A 17,627-nucleotide genomic window follows, 5' to 3' on the forward strand; every position below is an offset into this window, starting at 1 on the left:
AGTACTTCGGGAGGCCAAGGCGGGAGGATTGCTTGAGCCCAGGAGTTTAAGACCAGCCTGGGAAACATGGGGAAACCCTGTCTCTACAAAAAATACAAAAATTGGCTGGGCATGGTGGCATACAACTGTAGTCCCAGCTACTCAGAAGGGTGACAGAAAAGAAACGCTTGAGTCCAGGAGGTCGAGGCTGCAGTGAGCCAAGATTGTGCCACTGCACTCCAGCCTGGGCAACAGAGCAAGACCCTGTCCCCCCCACCGCCCCCAAAAATAGTGTCTGTTTACAACGGAACCTTGAGCCACACAGGAATGTGATTTCTGGTGGGGGCTTTGGGTCATGCAGTGTCAGGCCAACCTGGAGGTGCTGGCAGCTAAGGTCAGCTATGCAGGCGGTTGACTATGTCCGCATGTCAGAGCCCCAGTAAAACCTTTGGACACCAGTCTAGTTGAGATTCCCTGCTTGCCAATATTCTATTGTCACACATTGTTGCTGGGAGAATTTAGCACCGTTGATGACTCCACTGGGAGAGGACAGCTGGAAGCTCTGTACTTGGAACTTCCTGAACTTTGTCCTATTGTGTCTCTTCCCTTGGCTGATTTTAATCTATATCCTTTTGCTGTTGCAAACCATAACCACAAGCATAACAGCTTTCATTGAGTTCTGAGTTCTTCTAGAGACTTATTAAGCCTGAAGGTGGCTGTGATGGTTAATTGTATGTATCAACTAGATTAGGTTAAGAGATGCCCAAATAGCTGGTAAAGCATTATTTCTGGGTGTGTCATGAGGGTGTTTCTGGAGGACATGAGCATTTCAATCAGTAGACTGATTAAAGAGGATCCATCCTCACTAGTGCAGACGGAATCCTCCAATCCCTCTTTTCTAGAACTGGGACACTCATCTTCTCCTGCCCTCAGATATTGGAGCCCCTGATTCTGGGACTTACCCCAGTGCTGCCTGTCCCCTAACCCTACACCATTCTCGAGCCTTTAAAGCCCTGGACTGGGAGTTACACCATGGGCTCTCCTGGCTCTCAGCCCTTCAGACTCAGACTGAATTACACCACAGGCTTTCTGGTTCTCCAGCTTGCAGATGGTGTGTCTGGGACTTCTTGGCCTCCATAATCACGCTGTTAGAGTAGGTAGGCAGGCAGGTGTGAGTGGGGCAGGACAGGCCCCAAGGAATGTCCAGGTGGCCTCTTCAGGAATGATAACTGGTTGCAGCTGGCACCAGGGAGGGGAAAATTTCCTAACAGGAAACATCTTGGGCTTATGGGCAACAACTTCCTGATAAGATCCTAGGAATTGAGCAAACATGTCCACGAATGTGCAGTAAGGAGCAAAATGGTGGAGTGTGACCAGTATATGACCTTTCTCTGGGAGCACTAGACCAATACGGGAAAATTGCCCTACGCGAGCATGCACAGAACTCCAAACACTAAATGGCACTCGTGGCCCCTTTGAGATGGTGGCAAGTCACTGCACATGAGGCAATTAGCCAGCAGCCCACCCAAGGAGAAGGATGAGAGGAGACCAGGAAGGATCAGGAAATAGGGGCATTCAATATTTCAAGTTGCCCATTTGGTCCCTTCCAAGTGAACATTACTTCAAAAACCCTTCACTCCTGCCTTGAATCTACTTCTGTCTTGGCTGAATTCTTTCTTCCAAGAAGACAAGAACTAAGGACTGTGGACCCCAACCGGATTGGCTGCCCTGGTAACAATGTGAGCCAATTTCCATAATAAATTTCCTCTTATATAGCTACATGTATCCTATTGGTTGTGTTTCTCCTATGGAGAACTGTGCCTAACACATAACTCAGTGAGCCATCCAAAAGATACATGGTGTGAAATCATTCCTGGGTAAAAGATTTCACTCCAACTGTAAGAGAAACTTTTTTTTTTTTTTTAGACAGGGTCTTACTCCCGTCACCCAGGTTGGAGTACAATGGCACGATGAGACTCAACCTCCCAGGCTCAAGTGGTCTTCCCACCTCGGCCTCCCAAGTAGCTGGACTACAGGCCAGCCACTATGTCCAGCTAATTTTTTGTTATTTTTAGGAGACAGGGTCTCACTATGCTGCCCAGGCTGGTCTCCAACTCCTGGGCTCAAGTGATCCACCTGCCTTGGCCTCCCAAAGTGCTGGAATTACAGGTGTGAGCTACTGCACCTGGCCAAGGTCTTAAGATTTTACATCCCACATTGTAGTTAGCCTTTAGGAAAACTACTACTTGTCAAGGTTTGGTACAGTAACCCAGAAGAACATCTATAATTCTCTGAAAAGGTCTTAAAATACTCCTCCCTTTCCCAACGTGACTTTCTCTGAGAGGATGTTTTATGAAAGTATTCAATGTGTGTGTCACTGTACATGAATGTAAAGATTTAAAAATTTTAAATTTCTGTTTCATGGACACATATAACATAAACAAAAGCTCTTTAGATTCTTCAATAATTTTTTTTTTTTGAGACAGGGTCTTGCTCTGTCACCCAGGCTGGAGTGCAGTGATGACATCATGGCTCTCTGCAGCCTCGACTTCTTGGGCCCATGCAATCCTCGCATATCAGCCTCCTGAGTAGCTGAGACCACAGGTGTGTGCCACCATACCCGGCTAATTTTTTTTAGTTTTTGCAGAGACAGGGTCTCCCTATGTTGTCTAGGCTGGTCTCGAACTCCTGGACTCAAGCAATTCTCCCACCTTAGCCTCCCAAAGTGCTGAGATTACAAGCATGAGCCACCATACCCCATGGAAGCTCCCATTTTTAAATGTGTTACATAGTGCTAAGACTAAAACGTATAAGAACCACTGGGCTACAAGACTGAAAGAGTGCAACTCAAAGAAAAATACAGATTATTATTATTTATTTTTTTTGAGACAGAGTTTCGCTTTGTCACCGAGGCTGGAGTGCAGTGGCACAAGATCAGCTCACTACAACCTCTGCCTCCTGGGTTGAAGCGATTCTTCTGCCTCAGCCTCCTGAGTAGCTGGAATTACAGGCGTGTGCCACCATGCCTGGCTAATTTTTGTATTTTTAGTAGAGATGGGGTTTCGCCATGTTGGTCAGGCTGGTCTCAAACTCCTGACCTCAGGTGATCCACCCGCCTCAGCCTCGCAAAGTGCTGGGATTACAGGCGTGAGCCACCGCGCCCAGCAAGACAGAGAGACTTTCATGGACGAGAAAGAGCACGTGGAAACAACTATAAAATATCTTCAAAGGCATGTATACGAATGAATAACATCCTCATTAGATTAACTTGGGAAGACACTCCAATTGTTTACTCTTACTGCTATTGCTCAAAACACTTTAGAATCCTCACCCCTGAGAAATCCTGGCAAAACAGTACTCAAGAAAGTATTATAGGCCAGGTGCAGTGGCTCACGCCTGTAATCCCAGCACTTTGGGAGGCCAAGGTGGGCGGATCACCTGAGATTGGGAGTTCGAGACCAGTCTGACCAACATGCAGAAACCCTGCCTCTACTAAAAATACTAAATTAGCCAGGCATGGGGGCAGATGCCTGTAATCCCAGCTACTGGGGAGGCTGATACAGAAGAATCGCTTGAGTCCAAGGCAGAGGTTGCGGTAAGCCGAGATCGCGCCATTGCACTCTAGCCTGGGCAACAAGAGCAAAACTCCATCTCAAAAAAAAACAGAAAAAAGTATTATAATTTTATTGACGGGACTCTTTTGGGCGAAGATGGTATTACTCCTCTTAGTTACCCAAAAGGATTAGGTAATCTGCATCAGACTTTCCACTGTTACTTAGAAAATCAAATTTATTTTCAAAGGAGAAAAACCGTCCACCACCGAGAATATCCAAAGCAATGTTTTACATCAAAGCAGAGTATACTGAATTATAAAGGGGGTGAAAGAACCTCCCAGAAATAGGAAATGGATTTAAATTTACAAGTAATGGATAATGTTAACAATTCACAAGCTGAGCGAATTGTTAATATTACTATTAACAATTGTAATTGTGGTTCACACCCATAATCCCAGCACTTTGGGAGGCCGAGGCAGGTGGATCACCTGAGGTCAGGAGTTCGAGACCAGCCTGGCTGACATGGTGAAACCCCATCTCTATGAAAAATACAAAAAATTAGCCAGGCGTGGTGGTGGGCACCTGTAATCCTAGCTACTCGGGAGGCTGAGGCAGGAGAATCACTTGAACCCAGAAGGTGGAGGTTGCAGCGAGCCAAGATCACACCACTGCACTCTAGCCTAGGAGACAGAACGAGACTCCAACTCAAAAAAAAAAAAAAAGAAACATACGCAGAAAATACACTGGTCCCCCCTTATCTGCAGTTTCATTTTCTGTGGTTTCAGTTATAGCCAACCACAGTTCAGAACTATTAAACAGAAACTTCTAGAAATAAATACACAAGTTTTCAATTGCGTGTCATTCTGAGTCGCATAATAAAATATCGTACCATCCTGTTCTGTCCCACATGGGACACGAATCATCCCTTTGTCCAGCATATCCATGCTGTATATACTGGCTGTTCATCACTGTATGGGAAAAAACCTAGTGTATATAGGGTTCACTACTGTCTGTGGTTTCAGCGTCCACTGGGGGTCTTGGAACATATCCTCCATGGATAAGAAAAGAGGTACTCCAAAAATCTGACATAGGCCTATTATAGAAAATTAAAATTAATGATGTCCAGATTCAAGGAAAGAGTCAATAGAAGCAAGGTATCGTCAACCTGCAGTTTCAGAAGCAAAAGAAGTTTAAGTGTCCAGGGTAAAGGGAACCCAAGTAAATTCTGCTTGACATGACAGTTTAATCCTCTTAGGGAAGACTAATACCTCAGGCATCAGAGCTTGGTGATGGTAGCCATTATGACAAACTGTTTCTCTTAATTCTCTAAGCAACCTTTCCAAGGCAAAATTTCCTAACTAGAAAAGAATACACAGTGGACTAACAATTTTAATCTATTTGACAGTTTCACTAATATTGTGAGTCAATAGATTTGATATTTGGATTGTAAATCAGCATCTGCTAAGTTCTATTATCATAACAATAGCTATCTAATAATAGTTATTTGAGCTTACTGTGGTATCAGCAGTACATTCTTTATATTATATCCTTTAATTGTTACATCAACCCTATTTGTTACTATTCTATTTTTCACATGAGAAAACTAGTAAATGCCAGGGCCAGGATTTAATCAAGATCTCTGTGATTCTCAAAGCCTGGAATTTTTCTACTATGCTATACAACCTCAGTATCACTGAGACTAATCAAATATGAGTACAAGGACTAAACTGAGTTTTTGGACCTATTAAACTGAAAATCAGGCCAGGTGCAGTGGTTCACACCTGTCATCCAAGCACTTTGAGAGGCTGAGGCAGAAGGAGTACTTGAGGCCAAGAGTTCGAGACTAGCCTGGGCAACATAGTGAGATCCCACCTCTACAGAAAAATAAAAGTTAAAAATTAAAAAACAGGAGGAAAGCCATCTGAGGTCCTGTCTGGGCAATTATCTGACTTCTTTCAACCATTCCTTTAGTTGAAACTTGAACGCTAACAAGGTGTCCCAAACGTCTTCAGCCGCAGCAGCATTGCTGGAGCAAGCATGTAGTCTGCAAAAGAGATAATACTCAATTATACAGACATTTAATGGTAAACATTTTACAGAGTCTCACTCTGTCGCCCAGGCTGGAGTGCAGAGGCACAATCTCGGCTCACTGCAAGCCCCTGGGTTCAAGCGATTCTCCTGCCTCAGCCTCCCGAGTAGCTGGGATTACAGGCGCCCACCACCAAACCCAGCTATTTTTTCTATTTTTAGTAGAGACGGAGTTTCACCGTGTTGGCCAGGCTGGTCTCAAACTCCTGACCTCAAGTGATCTGCCTGCCCCGACCTCCCAAAGTGCTGGGATTAGAGGCATGAGCCACCGTGCCCGGCCACTTACCGGTGAACATTTCATGCAATTCAAGTATGTTCCAGGAACTGAGGTAAGTGCTAGGGATATAAAGATGTAGCCAACACAGTTGCTGTTTTCAACGAAACTGATGGGGAGGCCAGGCATCGTGGCTCATGCCTGTAATCCCAGCACTTTGGGAGGCCGAGGTGAAAGGATGCTTGGGCCAAGGCTAGCAACATAGTGTGACCTATTTAAACTAAAGAGTCAAAAGGCTGTAAAAAAAAAAAAAAAAAAGACAAGTACAATAAAGTTAGGCAGGTGCCGTAACAGAAATACACATGGGGCATTGTGATGGCATAAAAGAGAGTTGGCCAATTCTAATCTGTGTGAGAGTGACTTTTGAGTGATTTTAGTACACATAGTTCTTTCAGGTAAATATAAATTGTGTACTGATAGAGAAATGCCTTTTTTCCTTCTACCTGGAATATCTTTACCCTATTTCCTCCAGCTAAATTCCCTACTGAATGAATGAAAATTCTGGGCATTCTTCAAGGCTCCTTCCCTCCATGAAGCTATTACTGTCCTTAAGAACACATTGCCAGCCACTCTCCCTCATCTGGATATAAACATTTAAAAGGAAAGACATCAATATTGGCTTTGTTATCAATTCCAAAATGCAATGCTTTATGCTTGACAGAAACTTAATAGCTGCCTATTAAACTACAGGCAAACAAGGCATGCACAGGCAGAACTGGGAGAAGAATGGAGAGTGTAAAGAACCTCTAACTATTTAGATGTTCAGGTTTGGATAATTGATGCAAACCTCTATTACACAGAAGTCCGTGAGTACACATCCTTATGACTATCATCAAGGTACTAACAAAACATTGCCCTGTTTTAGGGCAATCAGTATATCGCCTATTTAGTAGAATACATATTATATATATATTTTTTGAGACCAAGTCTCACTCTGTCACCCAGGCTGGAGTGCAGTGGCGTGATCTCAGCTCACTGCAACCTCTGTCTTCCTGGGTTCAAGTGATTATCCTGCCTCAGCCTCCTGAGTCGCTGGGATTACAGGTGTGTGCCACCATGCCCAGTAACTTTCGTATTTTTAGTAGAGACAGGGTTTTGCCACGTTGGTCAGGCTGGTCTCGAACTGCTGAACTCAGGTGATCCGCCCGCCTCAGCCTCCCAAAGTGCTGGGATTACAGGCGTGAGCCACCACGCCTGGCCCATACAGATGTTTTTAAACATCATTTAGAAAAGCTTACACTAGTCTGGGCATGATGGCTCATGCCAGTAATTCCAGCACTTTGGGTGGCCAAGGCAGGCGGATCACCTGAGGTCAGGAGTTCGAGACCAGCCTGGAAAACATGGCGAAACCCCCTCTCTAATAAAAATACAAAAAATTAGCTGGGCGTAGTGGCAGGTGCCTGTAATCCCAGCTATTCAGGAGGCTGAGGCAGGAGAATCACTTGAACCCAGGAGGTGGAGGTTGCAGTGAGCCGAGATCATGCCATTGCACTCCAGCCTGGGTGACAAGAGCAAAACTCCACCTCAAAAAAAAAAAAAAAAAGAGAAAGAAAAAAGCCTACACTAAAGCAGGGAGTGCTTAAATTAATCAGAAATGAATGACATGTATAACACAAACATGTATATAAGACCTGATATAGTTTGTCTATTTGTCCCCACCCAAATCTCATGTTGAATCGTAATCCCCACTGTTGGAGGTAGGGCCTGATGGTGGGAGGTGTTTGGATCATGGGGGCAGATCCTTCATGAATGGGTTGGGCCCATCCCCTTGGTGATAAGTGAGCTCATGACAAGAGATCTAGTCACTTAAAAGAGTGTCACACCTCCCTCTCCCTCCACCATTCTCTCTCTCCTCTTGCTCCTGCTTTCACCATGTGATGGCCTGCTCTTGTGCCTTCCACTATGATTGGAGGCTTCCTGGGGCCTCCCCAGTAGATGCCACTATGCTTCCTGTACAGCCTGCAGAACCAGGAGCCAATTAAACCTCTTTTGAAATAAATTATCCAGACTCAGGTATTCCTTTATAGGAACGCAAGAACGGCCTAACACAAGACCATTTGGATAAAGGTTTATCTCCTCACCCCTTTTGTGATTATCTGCTTGGAAATGGACCCCACTGGCAAGGTTTCAAACCAGTTTAAGCAGTGGAAAAGGCTACCTAAAGAAGCAAACATGCTAAACCAAATATTCCCAACCTTGCTCTATAAGAGGCCTGGATTTCCACCTATAAGTTGAATAGTTTTTTATCCTTTGTCTTTTTTACCCCTGAATACAAAACAGTGAATACAATTCTTTTTTTTTTTTCTTGAGACGGAGTCTCGCTCTGTTGCCCAGGCTGGAGTATAGTGGCAGGATCTTGGCTCTTTGCAACCTCCGCCTCCCAGGTTCAAGTGATTCTCCTGCCTTAGCCTCCCGAGTAGCTGGCATTACAGGCGTGAGCCACCACACCCAGCTAATTTTTGTATTTTTAGTAGAGATGGGGTTTCGCCATTTTGGCCAGGCTGATCTTGAACTCCTGACCTCAGGTGATCCGCCTACCTCAGCCTCCCAAAGTGCTGGGATTACAGGCGTAAGCCACTGCGCCCGACTGAATACAAGTCTTAATAGTTGTACTACTGATATGTAGAGGAAATTCACTTCAAGCGAAAATGTGTGTGTAACTTGGTAGCACAGGGAAAGCAGAGAGCAGTTGGAATGAGTAGGAGGCAGAGGAGAGCTGCTGCGATGTGACGATGTGTGGGATCAATGTAAAGCTTGGCCCTTAACACCACATTTCCTAGAATCAGAGGACTAATTCTGTCACATGTGAAATCACACTTCTCTGCCACTTTGAAAATTCAGTTGTCCTTCAAGGCATGGTACTGGCTCTTCAATAAAGCATTTGTCTAAATTTTACAGAAAAGACAACTATTACTCAAATACCATTGTTTCTAAGTATATTCCCTGAAGGGCTGCTACTTTTATAATTACTTTTTAAAAAGCAATCATCCTATAAGAGAAAAGGGAAAATAGAAGAATACATAAAAGGTCAAGCAAAAATTATCTATACGTGACTAAGCAGCATCAATTTCTAACAATTTGTAAGCACTAACATTTTTAAAAAGTTTTTTTCATGAACAGTTTATCATGATTGTAGTACTAAATTTTAAACTTAAGAAGTTTCCCAAATTGTTAATTCCATTAAATGAATCCTTTAGAAAATTTTATCAGACTGTGCTTCAAAATTTCATTTAGACATAAAAATAATCTTTATGCAAGATCATAGCAAGAGGCAGGAAAGCACAAAATCAAAACTGCAGGAGCTTTCTGATGGTGAAACACTCATTACCCCAATTGTATGGGAAGAATTCCGCTGGAAAAATACTTCTGGTATTTTCTCCCATCTTTTCCTTCTCTCTTCCTCCAGGAAAGAGAGATTTTTCTATGGGTAATTTTAAGAGCAGAAACTAGACATGCATGAATCTGCCCCTTCCTCAGACAGCTTGCCTGCAGGAAGCCTGCATTTTCCTGTGTTCCTTCAGGTCCTAAGTTTGACTGAGGCAGGCCCTTAAGAGTCCTGAGGGAAGGAGATGTTTTACAGAGATACATGATCAACTGTGAGGTCCAGTTTGAGGAGGACATAGAAACGAGTGCTGCACTGGCAACTGGTTGATAACCTTGACGAGAGGTTTCAATGAACAGGGTGGAGAGGGAAGCCAGAACACAGTGAGCTAAGGTGGCTGTGAGAGGAGGAAGTGGAGGCAGAGAGCACAGACAACTCATCACTGTGATGAAGGGTGCTGAACTGGGGTGGGGGGGTGGCGGAGAGGGAGGTCTTTCGTTTGTCTTGTTTTCATTGTTTTAGGTTGGGATCCTGACGGAAAAGACTGGGAGAAAAAATGCAGAAGACAGAGAAAAATGACTGAAGGAAGGACGGCAGGTGTGATGTCCTTGAGGAGGTGGCATGGGATGGAGGGAATCTATCTCACAAGTGCAGAAGTTGCCCTTTTCTAGGAGCAAAAATTATGACTCTATTATTTATTTACTTTTATCTTTTTTTGGCCCAAAAAGAGAAAAAATTATTACTCTATTTTAGGAAGAGGAAATTCTGAAAAAGAAATCAGTATATGCAATTTTCACAAGGATAAAATAATGATTTTTTTTTTTTTAGGAGAAACCCTATTAACTGAAAAATCATGGTATCTGAGTAAATATAAAATGAACACTTGGCTGGGTGCGGTGGCTCACGCCTGTCTGTAATGCCAGCACTTTGGGAGGCCAAGTCAGGAGGATGACCTGAGGTTGGGAGTTCGGGACCAGCCTGGCTAACACAGCGAAACCCTGTCTCTACTAAAAATACAAAAATTAGCTGGGCATGGTGGCACACGCCCGTAGTCCCAGCTACTCGGGAGGCTAAGGCAGGAGAATGGCTTGATCTCAGGAGGCGGAGGTTGCATTGAGCCGAGATAGCGCCACTGCACTCCAGCCTGGACGACAAGAGCGAGACTCTATCTCAAAAAAAAAAAAAAAAAAAAAGAATAAACAGGGTAAAGGAGTCAGGGCTGACAGGAGGACGGCTGCTCTACACGGATGAGCAGGAAAAGCTTCTCCTGTTTGCTGACATCTGAGCGGAAACCGGAAGCACGTGAGGAAGTGAGCCATGTGAATTTCTGAGGGAAGTGCAATCGAGGCAGAATGACCAGGAAGTGCAAACAGTTCTCACATGGAACCACGTTTGGCATATTCAAGGGACAATGTCTGAAGACGACTGGGGGGACAGGAGATGAGAACAAAAGGGCAGCAGATTGAGACAGAGGGTATGGGTGGGGCTACAGGGCAACGCGTACCCGTGTAGGAGAGGATAAGGACTCCGGATTTTACTGTAAATGATATGGGAAACTCTCGGAAGCTTTCGGCAGTAGAGTCTACTTATGTTTAAAATGAATCACTCTGGATATTATGTAGAAAATAGCCTGGGGTAAGTGTGGAAAGGTTGGAAGCAGAGACCAATTAGGTTACTGCAATAAAAGGAGGTGCTGGCGACAGCAGCAGGAATGATGGTTGCGGTAAAGACAGTGGGGAGTGGTCAATTTCACAAAGTATGTTGAATGTACAGGAAACAGAATTTGCTTATGAATCAAGTGGACTGACAGGAGATATGTGTGAATAAGCAGAGTCAAGGAGGACTCCAGGGTATTTTGGCTTATGCACCAGATAGAATAAAGCCGCCATTTAACAAGATAGGGAAGATCTGAAAAGCAGCAGGCTGGGGGTGAGTGCACGTGTGTGGTGGTCAATCAAGACTTCAGTTTGAAGCACATTAAGTTTTTGCCCCCAATTTTTAAATTTTGAAAAATTTGGCGGGGTGCAATGGCTCACGCCTGTAATCCCAGCACTATGGGTGGGAGGCCAAGGTGGGTGGATCACGAGGTCAGGAGTTTGAGACCAGCCTGGCCAATATGGTGAAACCCCATCTCTACTAAAAATACAATAGCCAGCTATGGTGGCACATGCCTGTAATCCCAGCTACTAGGGAGACTGAGGCAGGAGAATCACTTGGACCCGGGAGGCAGAGGCTGCAGTGAGCCGAGATCATGCCCCTGCACTCCAGCCTGGGTGACAGAGTAAGACTGTCTCAAAATAAATAAATAAATAAATAAAAATTGAAAAATTTAAAACCTCCAGAGAAAGCGTTAAGAATAGTACAGTGAACAACCAATACCTTCACCTAGATCCACCAATTGCTAACATTTTGCCAAATTTGAGGTAACTTTTTTTGTTGAACAACTTCCTCTCATATACTTTGATATGTATCTCCTAAGAAAAAGATATTCCTAACAAAGAAACAAAAACAAAAAATAAAACCAAAATAAACTCAAAAAAGAGGTAAAAGGTATTCTGCAGTCACATTACGATCACAATCATAAATTTAACATTGATACATACAATACTATTCTCTTATACATATACTCTTTATTATATTTTCCCTGGATCTAGACGCAATTGAGGATAAATATGTTAAATCTGGGATGCCTATTAAACATATACATAGTGATGTCAAGATGATAGAACATGAGTCTTGAATTCCCGGATAAGGTTGGATGTTTTGTAGTGAGAAAGTGAATTACTAGAGAAATATAGTCAGACCGGGTGCCCATTTAAGATTGATGATTATAAATTTAAAATGGAGCCAGGCACAGTGGCTCATGCCTGTAATCCCAACACTTTGGGAGGCCAAGGCAGGTGAATCACTTGAGCCCAGGAGTTGAGACCAGCCTGGGAAACATGGCGAAACCCCATCACTACAAAAAATACAAAAATTAGCAAGGCATGGTGGTGTATCCCTTTAGTCCCAGCTACTTGGGAGGCTGAGGTGGGAGAATCACTTGAGCCCAGGAGGTCAAGGCTGCAGGGAGCTGTAATCGTGCCACTGCTGTCCAGCCTGGGTGACAGAGTGAGACCCTTTCTCAAAAACATGAAAATAAATATATAAATTTAAAATAAAATCAAGTCAGCCTAGTTGTGATTTTCTCTAATAATATTCAGCTGAGTGGAAGCAGACAGTTGGTTTTCACCATGCATGGGTAAATAGGTTAGAGGTGTTAAGAGGCAAGTAATTTGATGGCAATAATAATGGAATAATTATAATGAAGGAACATGGATTCTATTCTGGGTAAAAGAGAAGCAAAGATAAAAGGTGATTATACAACACCAATTATTATTTTACAAGAAACATTAAATATCTGTCTTATGTAATATCTGCCTCTAGCAAAAAGACCACTCTGTAGCTTTTCTTTTTAAGAAAACCAACCTTTATTATCAGTAACTATTTACATTTACTATGCAGACACTGTGTTTAGTTCAAAGGATAGAAATAAGTATATGAGCTGTAAGGGAGCTGAGAAATCAGTCTACCACCTTCATTTCACAAAAGTACAGCAAAGGTTAAATGACTCATCCAAAATCACAGTGCTTGCTCCTGGCAGAACCAAGGTTTCTGAACTTCCAGTCCAATATTCTCTAGATCTCAGCCTCCAAAATATGTCATTAGAAAATTCCTGGAAGAATGTACAGATATTCACAGGGCTATCCTTGGGTAATGATAATGGGAGTGGAGACATTTCCTACTTTTCACTTCAGTGCTATTGGAATTTTCTGCCATGTACATGAACTGCTTTAATAATAAATATAATGGGGTTAGTTTTTTAAAGAAAAAAAAACATGGTATGCTGTGCATAGCAACTAAAACTAGACAGACACTTCCAATTTTTTTTTTTTTTACCAATTATTTTTAAATTCAAGGCATATTAGCATTCTTGAAAAAATGCAAAGTACACCATTATTTAACAACTATATGCAAATGAAGCCATTTGGTGGAAGATACCAAAATACTGCCCAAATCACTGAATCTTTTCTCACAATCTCAGTGAGATATAAAAGTAAAAATCCCATTGCTACTGTGCAAAGGGAAAAATGGATTGTTCTATTGTAAACTGTAGTCAAATGCTTGTCTTCTTTAAATCAAGGGCACATATGTTTTCCACTCTCCACCTGGCTTATCATAAACTTCATCCCTAGAATCTGCTAAAAATATATATATATTCTTTTTTTTTGAGACGAGTTTTGCTCTGTCACCCAGGCTGGAGTGCAGTGGCGTGATGTCGGCTCACTGAAACCCCCCGCCTCCTGGGTTCAAGCAATTCTCTTCCTTCACCCTCCCAGGTAGCTGGGATTACAGGCGCCCACCACCAAACCCAGCTAATTTTTTTTATTTTTATTAGAGACAGGGTTTCTCTCTAACTCCTGACCTCAGGTGATCTGCCCACCTCAACTTCCCAAAGTGCTGGGATTACGGGCATGAGCCACCGCACCCAGCCTAAAAAAGTATTCTTACAATTTTATTTTCTTGAAGACCCCCATATGAAATGTCTTTTCCCTGATACTCCCAAGAAAGGTTAACTATTTTATTAGGTTCTAATTCTAGTGAATTTTAAAGCAGGCCAGGTGCGATGGCTCATGCCTGTCATCCCAGCACTTTGGGAGGCCGAGGCAGGCGGATCACGAGGTCAGGAGTTCAAGACCAGCCTGGCCAACAGTGAAACCCGGTCTCTGCTAAAAATAAAAATAAAAAACAAATTAGCCGGGCATGGTGGCGTGCACCTGTAGTCCCAGCTACTCGGGGGACTGAGGCAGAAGAATTGCTGGAACCCGGGAGGCAGAGGTTACAGTGAGCCAAGATCGCGCCACTGTACTCCAGCCTGGGCAATAGAGTGAGACTCTTGTCTCAAAAAAAAAAAAAAATTTAAAGTAGTTTATTTCAGTTTCTTGGGTTAGCTTATGGCTTCAGATATATTCCTCAACACAATCCCTCCAAGTAAACTCAAAGTAGATGAATGTGCAAAGAAGCTAGAGTTCAAACAAATTTGGCAGTGGCCACTTAAAGGGAAAGAGACTGGCTTAACTGGTTTTGTTAATAAGAAAATAGAGCAGCGCCAATTGCCTAGCTTCCTATTCACCATTCCACCCCACTCTACTCCAGAGTAGTATGAGCTAGGCTTAGGATTGCCACACAGACAAGGTAGGCAAAGGATATGATGTTAAGTTCTTTGTTCCATGACTTAACTGTGCTAGACTCCCATTTTTTGGATACAAGGCTTGTTCTGATTGCAAAAATCATCGGACCTTAACCTGGCTTTCAAATAATCATTTAAATATAAGGTTTTGGCCGGGCGCAGTGGCTCACACCTGTAATCCCAGCACTCTGGGAGGCTGAGGCAGGCAGATCACCTGAGGTCAGGAGTTCGAGACTAGCCTCGCCAACACGGCGAAACCCCACCTCTACTAAAAATACAAAAGTTAGCTGGGTGTGGTGGCATGTGCCTGTAATCCCAGCTACCTGGGAGGTGGAGGCAGGAGAATTGCTTGAACCCGGGAGGCGGAAGTTGCAGTGAGCTGAGATCGCACCAGTGCACTCCAGCCTGGGCAACAGAGCGAGACTTCATCTCAAAAAATATATATTTATATATAAAAAATGTTTACATGTATTAAATACTTTCTATTTAATATATATTATAAATATATTTTTAAATACATATATCTATGGTTTTAACTGTAGCCGTTCTTATACTAAGCAGTCGTTCTACTCTTTAGGAACAGGGATTGTCAAACTATAGCCAGCAGGCTAAATCCAAAAAACAAAGCTTTATTGGAACTCTGCCATGTGCCTTTGTTTATCTATGACTGCCTTCCCATTAGAACAGCAGAATTGAGTGGTTGTGACAGAAACGGCATGGCCTGCAAAGCCTAAATATTTACCACATGGCCCTCCACAAAAATGTTTGCTGACTCTTTTGAGATTGCTTCCTCTCTCATCTGCATAGAAGATCCTTCATACCCTGCCCACTGCTCAGCGCTTACTTCCCACCCTATTGTCCCTCACTCCCTTTGTTCCAATTTTACAGAAATACTTGCAGTTATCTAAATAAGCCATGCTCTTGCTTAATTCAGAATCCATGTACTCCCGACTGTCTCCGCTCTGAATGTCATCCTCTCCTTGCCAAACCATTTCAAATGGTCCTTGAAACTTCAGTCATCTCTCCTGCATCTTCCATGATGTCCGCCCCTCTAATGGACAACAAACTTCTGTGCAATACTGTAATTCTTACAGCAGCCTCCCTTACTAGTTCTTTAATGGCAGAAGTTATGTCTTTTGTTGCTTACTCCTATATCCCTTAACCCGTAGTTGACACACAGTAAGTGCTGGACACTTGGTTCAATTCTTGAGGGGCATCCACCGGCTTGTGTGGCTCTGGAGCTACCTGGGCTGGAAACGAATACTGGGGAGTGGCGAGGGCCAGCTGCCCTAAACAGAGACACGTGGGCTACAGGGAGGTGAGGCAACCTCCGCAAACACCACCTGTTCCAGAAAAGCTCCAAATGCTCCAACGGGCGACCCCTCCCCTTTTCTAGCTTTTCTTGCATAGCTTGACATTTCCAACGGTAGTTAATTTGTGACGGGTTTTTAGACCATAACTCTTGGGAGGAGAGACCTCGTATGTTATATCGATCTGGGCAGGCAGCAAGTCTTCCAAAGAAAGACTTCCTCCACCTCCGCCCGGTCCTCCCACCTCGGAGGACTCCAGGCTGCCCAGGGGCGGACCCCTGGGGCCCAGGTGAGAGGTGGCAGAGGGTGCCAGCATCGCCGGCGTCCAGGCCGAGAGCCGGGTCCCAGCCCGGCCAGGCCGCGCCGCCCCAAGCCTCCCAGCCCCCCGAGTTCCCTCGGCTCCCCTCGCCCACCGGCGGCCTTGTTCCCATCTCCCTCACTCCCAACCCGGCGGCTCTCACCTCGGTCCCAGACTCAGCCCTATGGAAGTCACTACACATCGCCCGGAAGGCTAGGCGCAGGAGAGACTCAACTTTCCCGCCACCAACGCCATTCACCAACGGCGCAGACTCTACAGCCAGTCAAACCCGCCCACCCGCGCGCGTGCGCATTGCGCCAGGCCGCGGCCGGGGAGGCGGGAGCATGCGCAATAGGGTGTGCGGGCCACCCTCGCCCCGCCCCCAGTTCCTGTGACGTCAGACTTCCGCGTCGCCCGCGGCGCTCTCCCGCGTCCCTTTGGAGATCGCGCCGGAGTGGCGAGGACAGCCGATGCTTTTCTTTTCTTGTCTGTTGTAAACTTTGGTTCGTTATTATTATATTAGGTAAAACTGGTCTTATATACTTAATTTGTTTAACCATTAAAAATAACTGTACTGCACAAGCAGGCCCCTTTGTCCGTTCTCGAGTTAGAAGCCTCTGGCTGTGTGTGCGATTCATGGTTAATTCTGGAAAAAAAGAGAAAAGTATACTGTATTTAAAAGAATTTTTAAAATATACCGAGCCTGTGGATTTATCAAGTTGCTTTTTGAGGTAGGCAGGAGTATCACTTGAGGTCGGGAGTTCGAGACCAGCCTGGCCAAAATGGTGAAACCCCATCTACAGTAAAAATACAAAAATTAGCCGGGCGTGGTGGCGTATGACTGTAATCCCAGCTACTCAGGGAGGCTGAGGCAGGAGAGTCGCTTGAACCAGGGAGGCAGAGGTTGCAGTGAGCCGAGATCGCGCCACCACACTCCAGCCTGAGTGGCAGAGCGAGACTCCGTCTCAAAAAAAAAAAGACAAAAATTTGGATATAGTAGCATTGGCCATTATTATCAAGATGACAAAATGTTTTCTGGAATGAAAAAGTTTCATGCAAAGATACACTTTTCACCCACCTAGTTTAGTTTTCAAAAACGCTAGGAAAGAGCATGTACCAATGAAGTATTTCTCATGGGTAATATTAAAGTTGCTCATTTTGTAAATTAGAATGGTTTTGGTTGCAAGTCACAGAAAACCCAACTCTTATTTACTGAAACAAATGGGCTTTATGGGGTGACATCACTAGAAGTCCAAAGGTAAGACAGGCTTCAAGGTTAGTTTAATTGAGAGGCTTGATTTAGGCAAACAAGTACCTCATTTCTTTTTACCTCAGATTCATATTTTTCTACCTTGGCCTCTTCTCTACTTAAGGCTGCGGGCCCATATCTGAAACATTAACAACCATCAGGAATGAGGTTGGTCTGGTTAGCTTAGGCCTGAGCCCACTTACTTTTGTTTTTTCTTTTTCTTTCTTTTTTTTTTTTGAGACGGAGTCTCACTGCACTCTCGCCCAGGCTGGAGTGCAGTGGTGCGATCTTGGCTCACTGCAACCTCTGCCTCCCGGGTTCAA

General features: G+C 44.1%; 1 protein-coding gene across 1 annotated transcript in view; it reads right to left on the reverse strand.

The window, feature by feature from the left end:
- The window catches only part of XRCC2 (X-ray repair cross complementing 2), a 32,119-nt gene extending 15,809 nt beyond the window's left edge, over positions 1–16,310 (reverse strand). Inside the window, exon 1 of the mRNA XM_032753594.2 lies at positions 16,219–16,310. Within this exon, the coding sequence (XP_032609485.1) occupies positions 16,219–16,257 (39 nt within the window). The 5' untranslated portion in view covers positions 16,258–16,310. The remainder of the gene's footprint in view (positions 1–16,218) is intronic.
- Positions 16,311–17,627: the final 1,317 nt, after the last annotated feature.

This window comes from Hylobates moloch, unplaced genomic scaffold (genome assembly GCF_009828535.3).
Source record: "Hylobates moloch isolate HMO894 unplaced genomic scaffold, HMol_V3 SCAFFOLD_1, whole genome shotgun sequence".
Taxonomy (NCBI): domain Eukaryota; kingdom Metazoa; phylum Chordata; class Mammalia; order Primates; family Hylobatidae; genus Hylobates; species Hylobates moloch.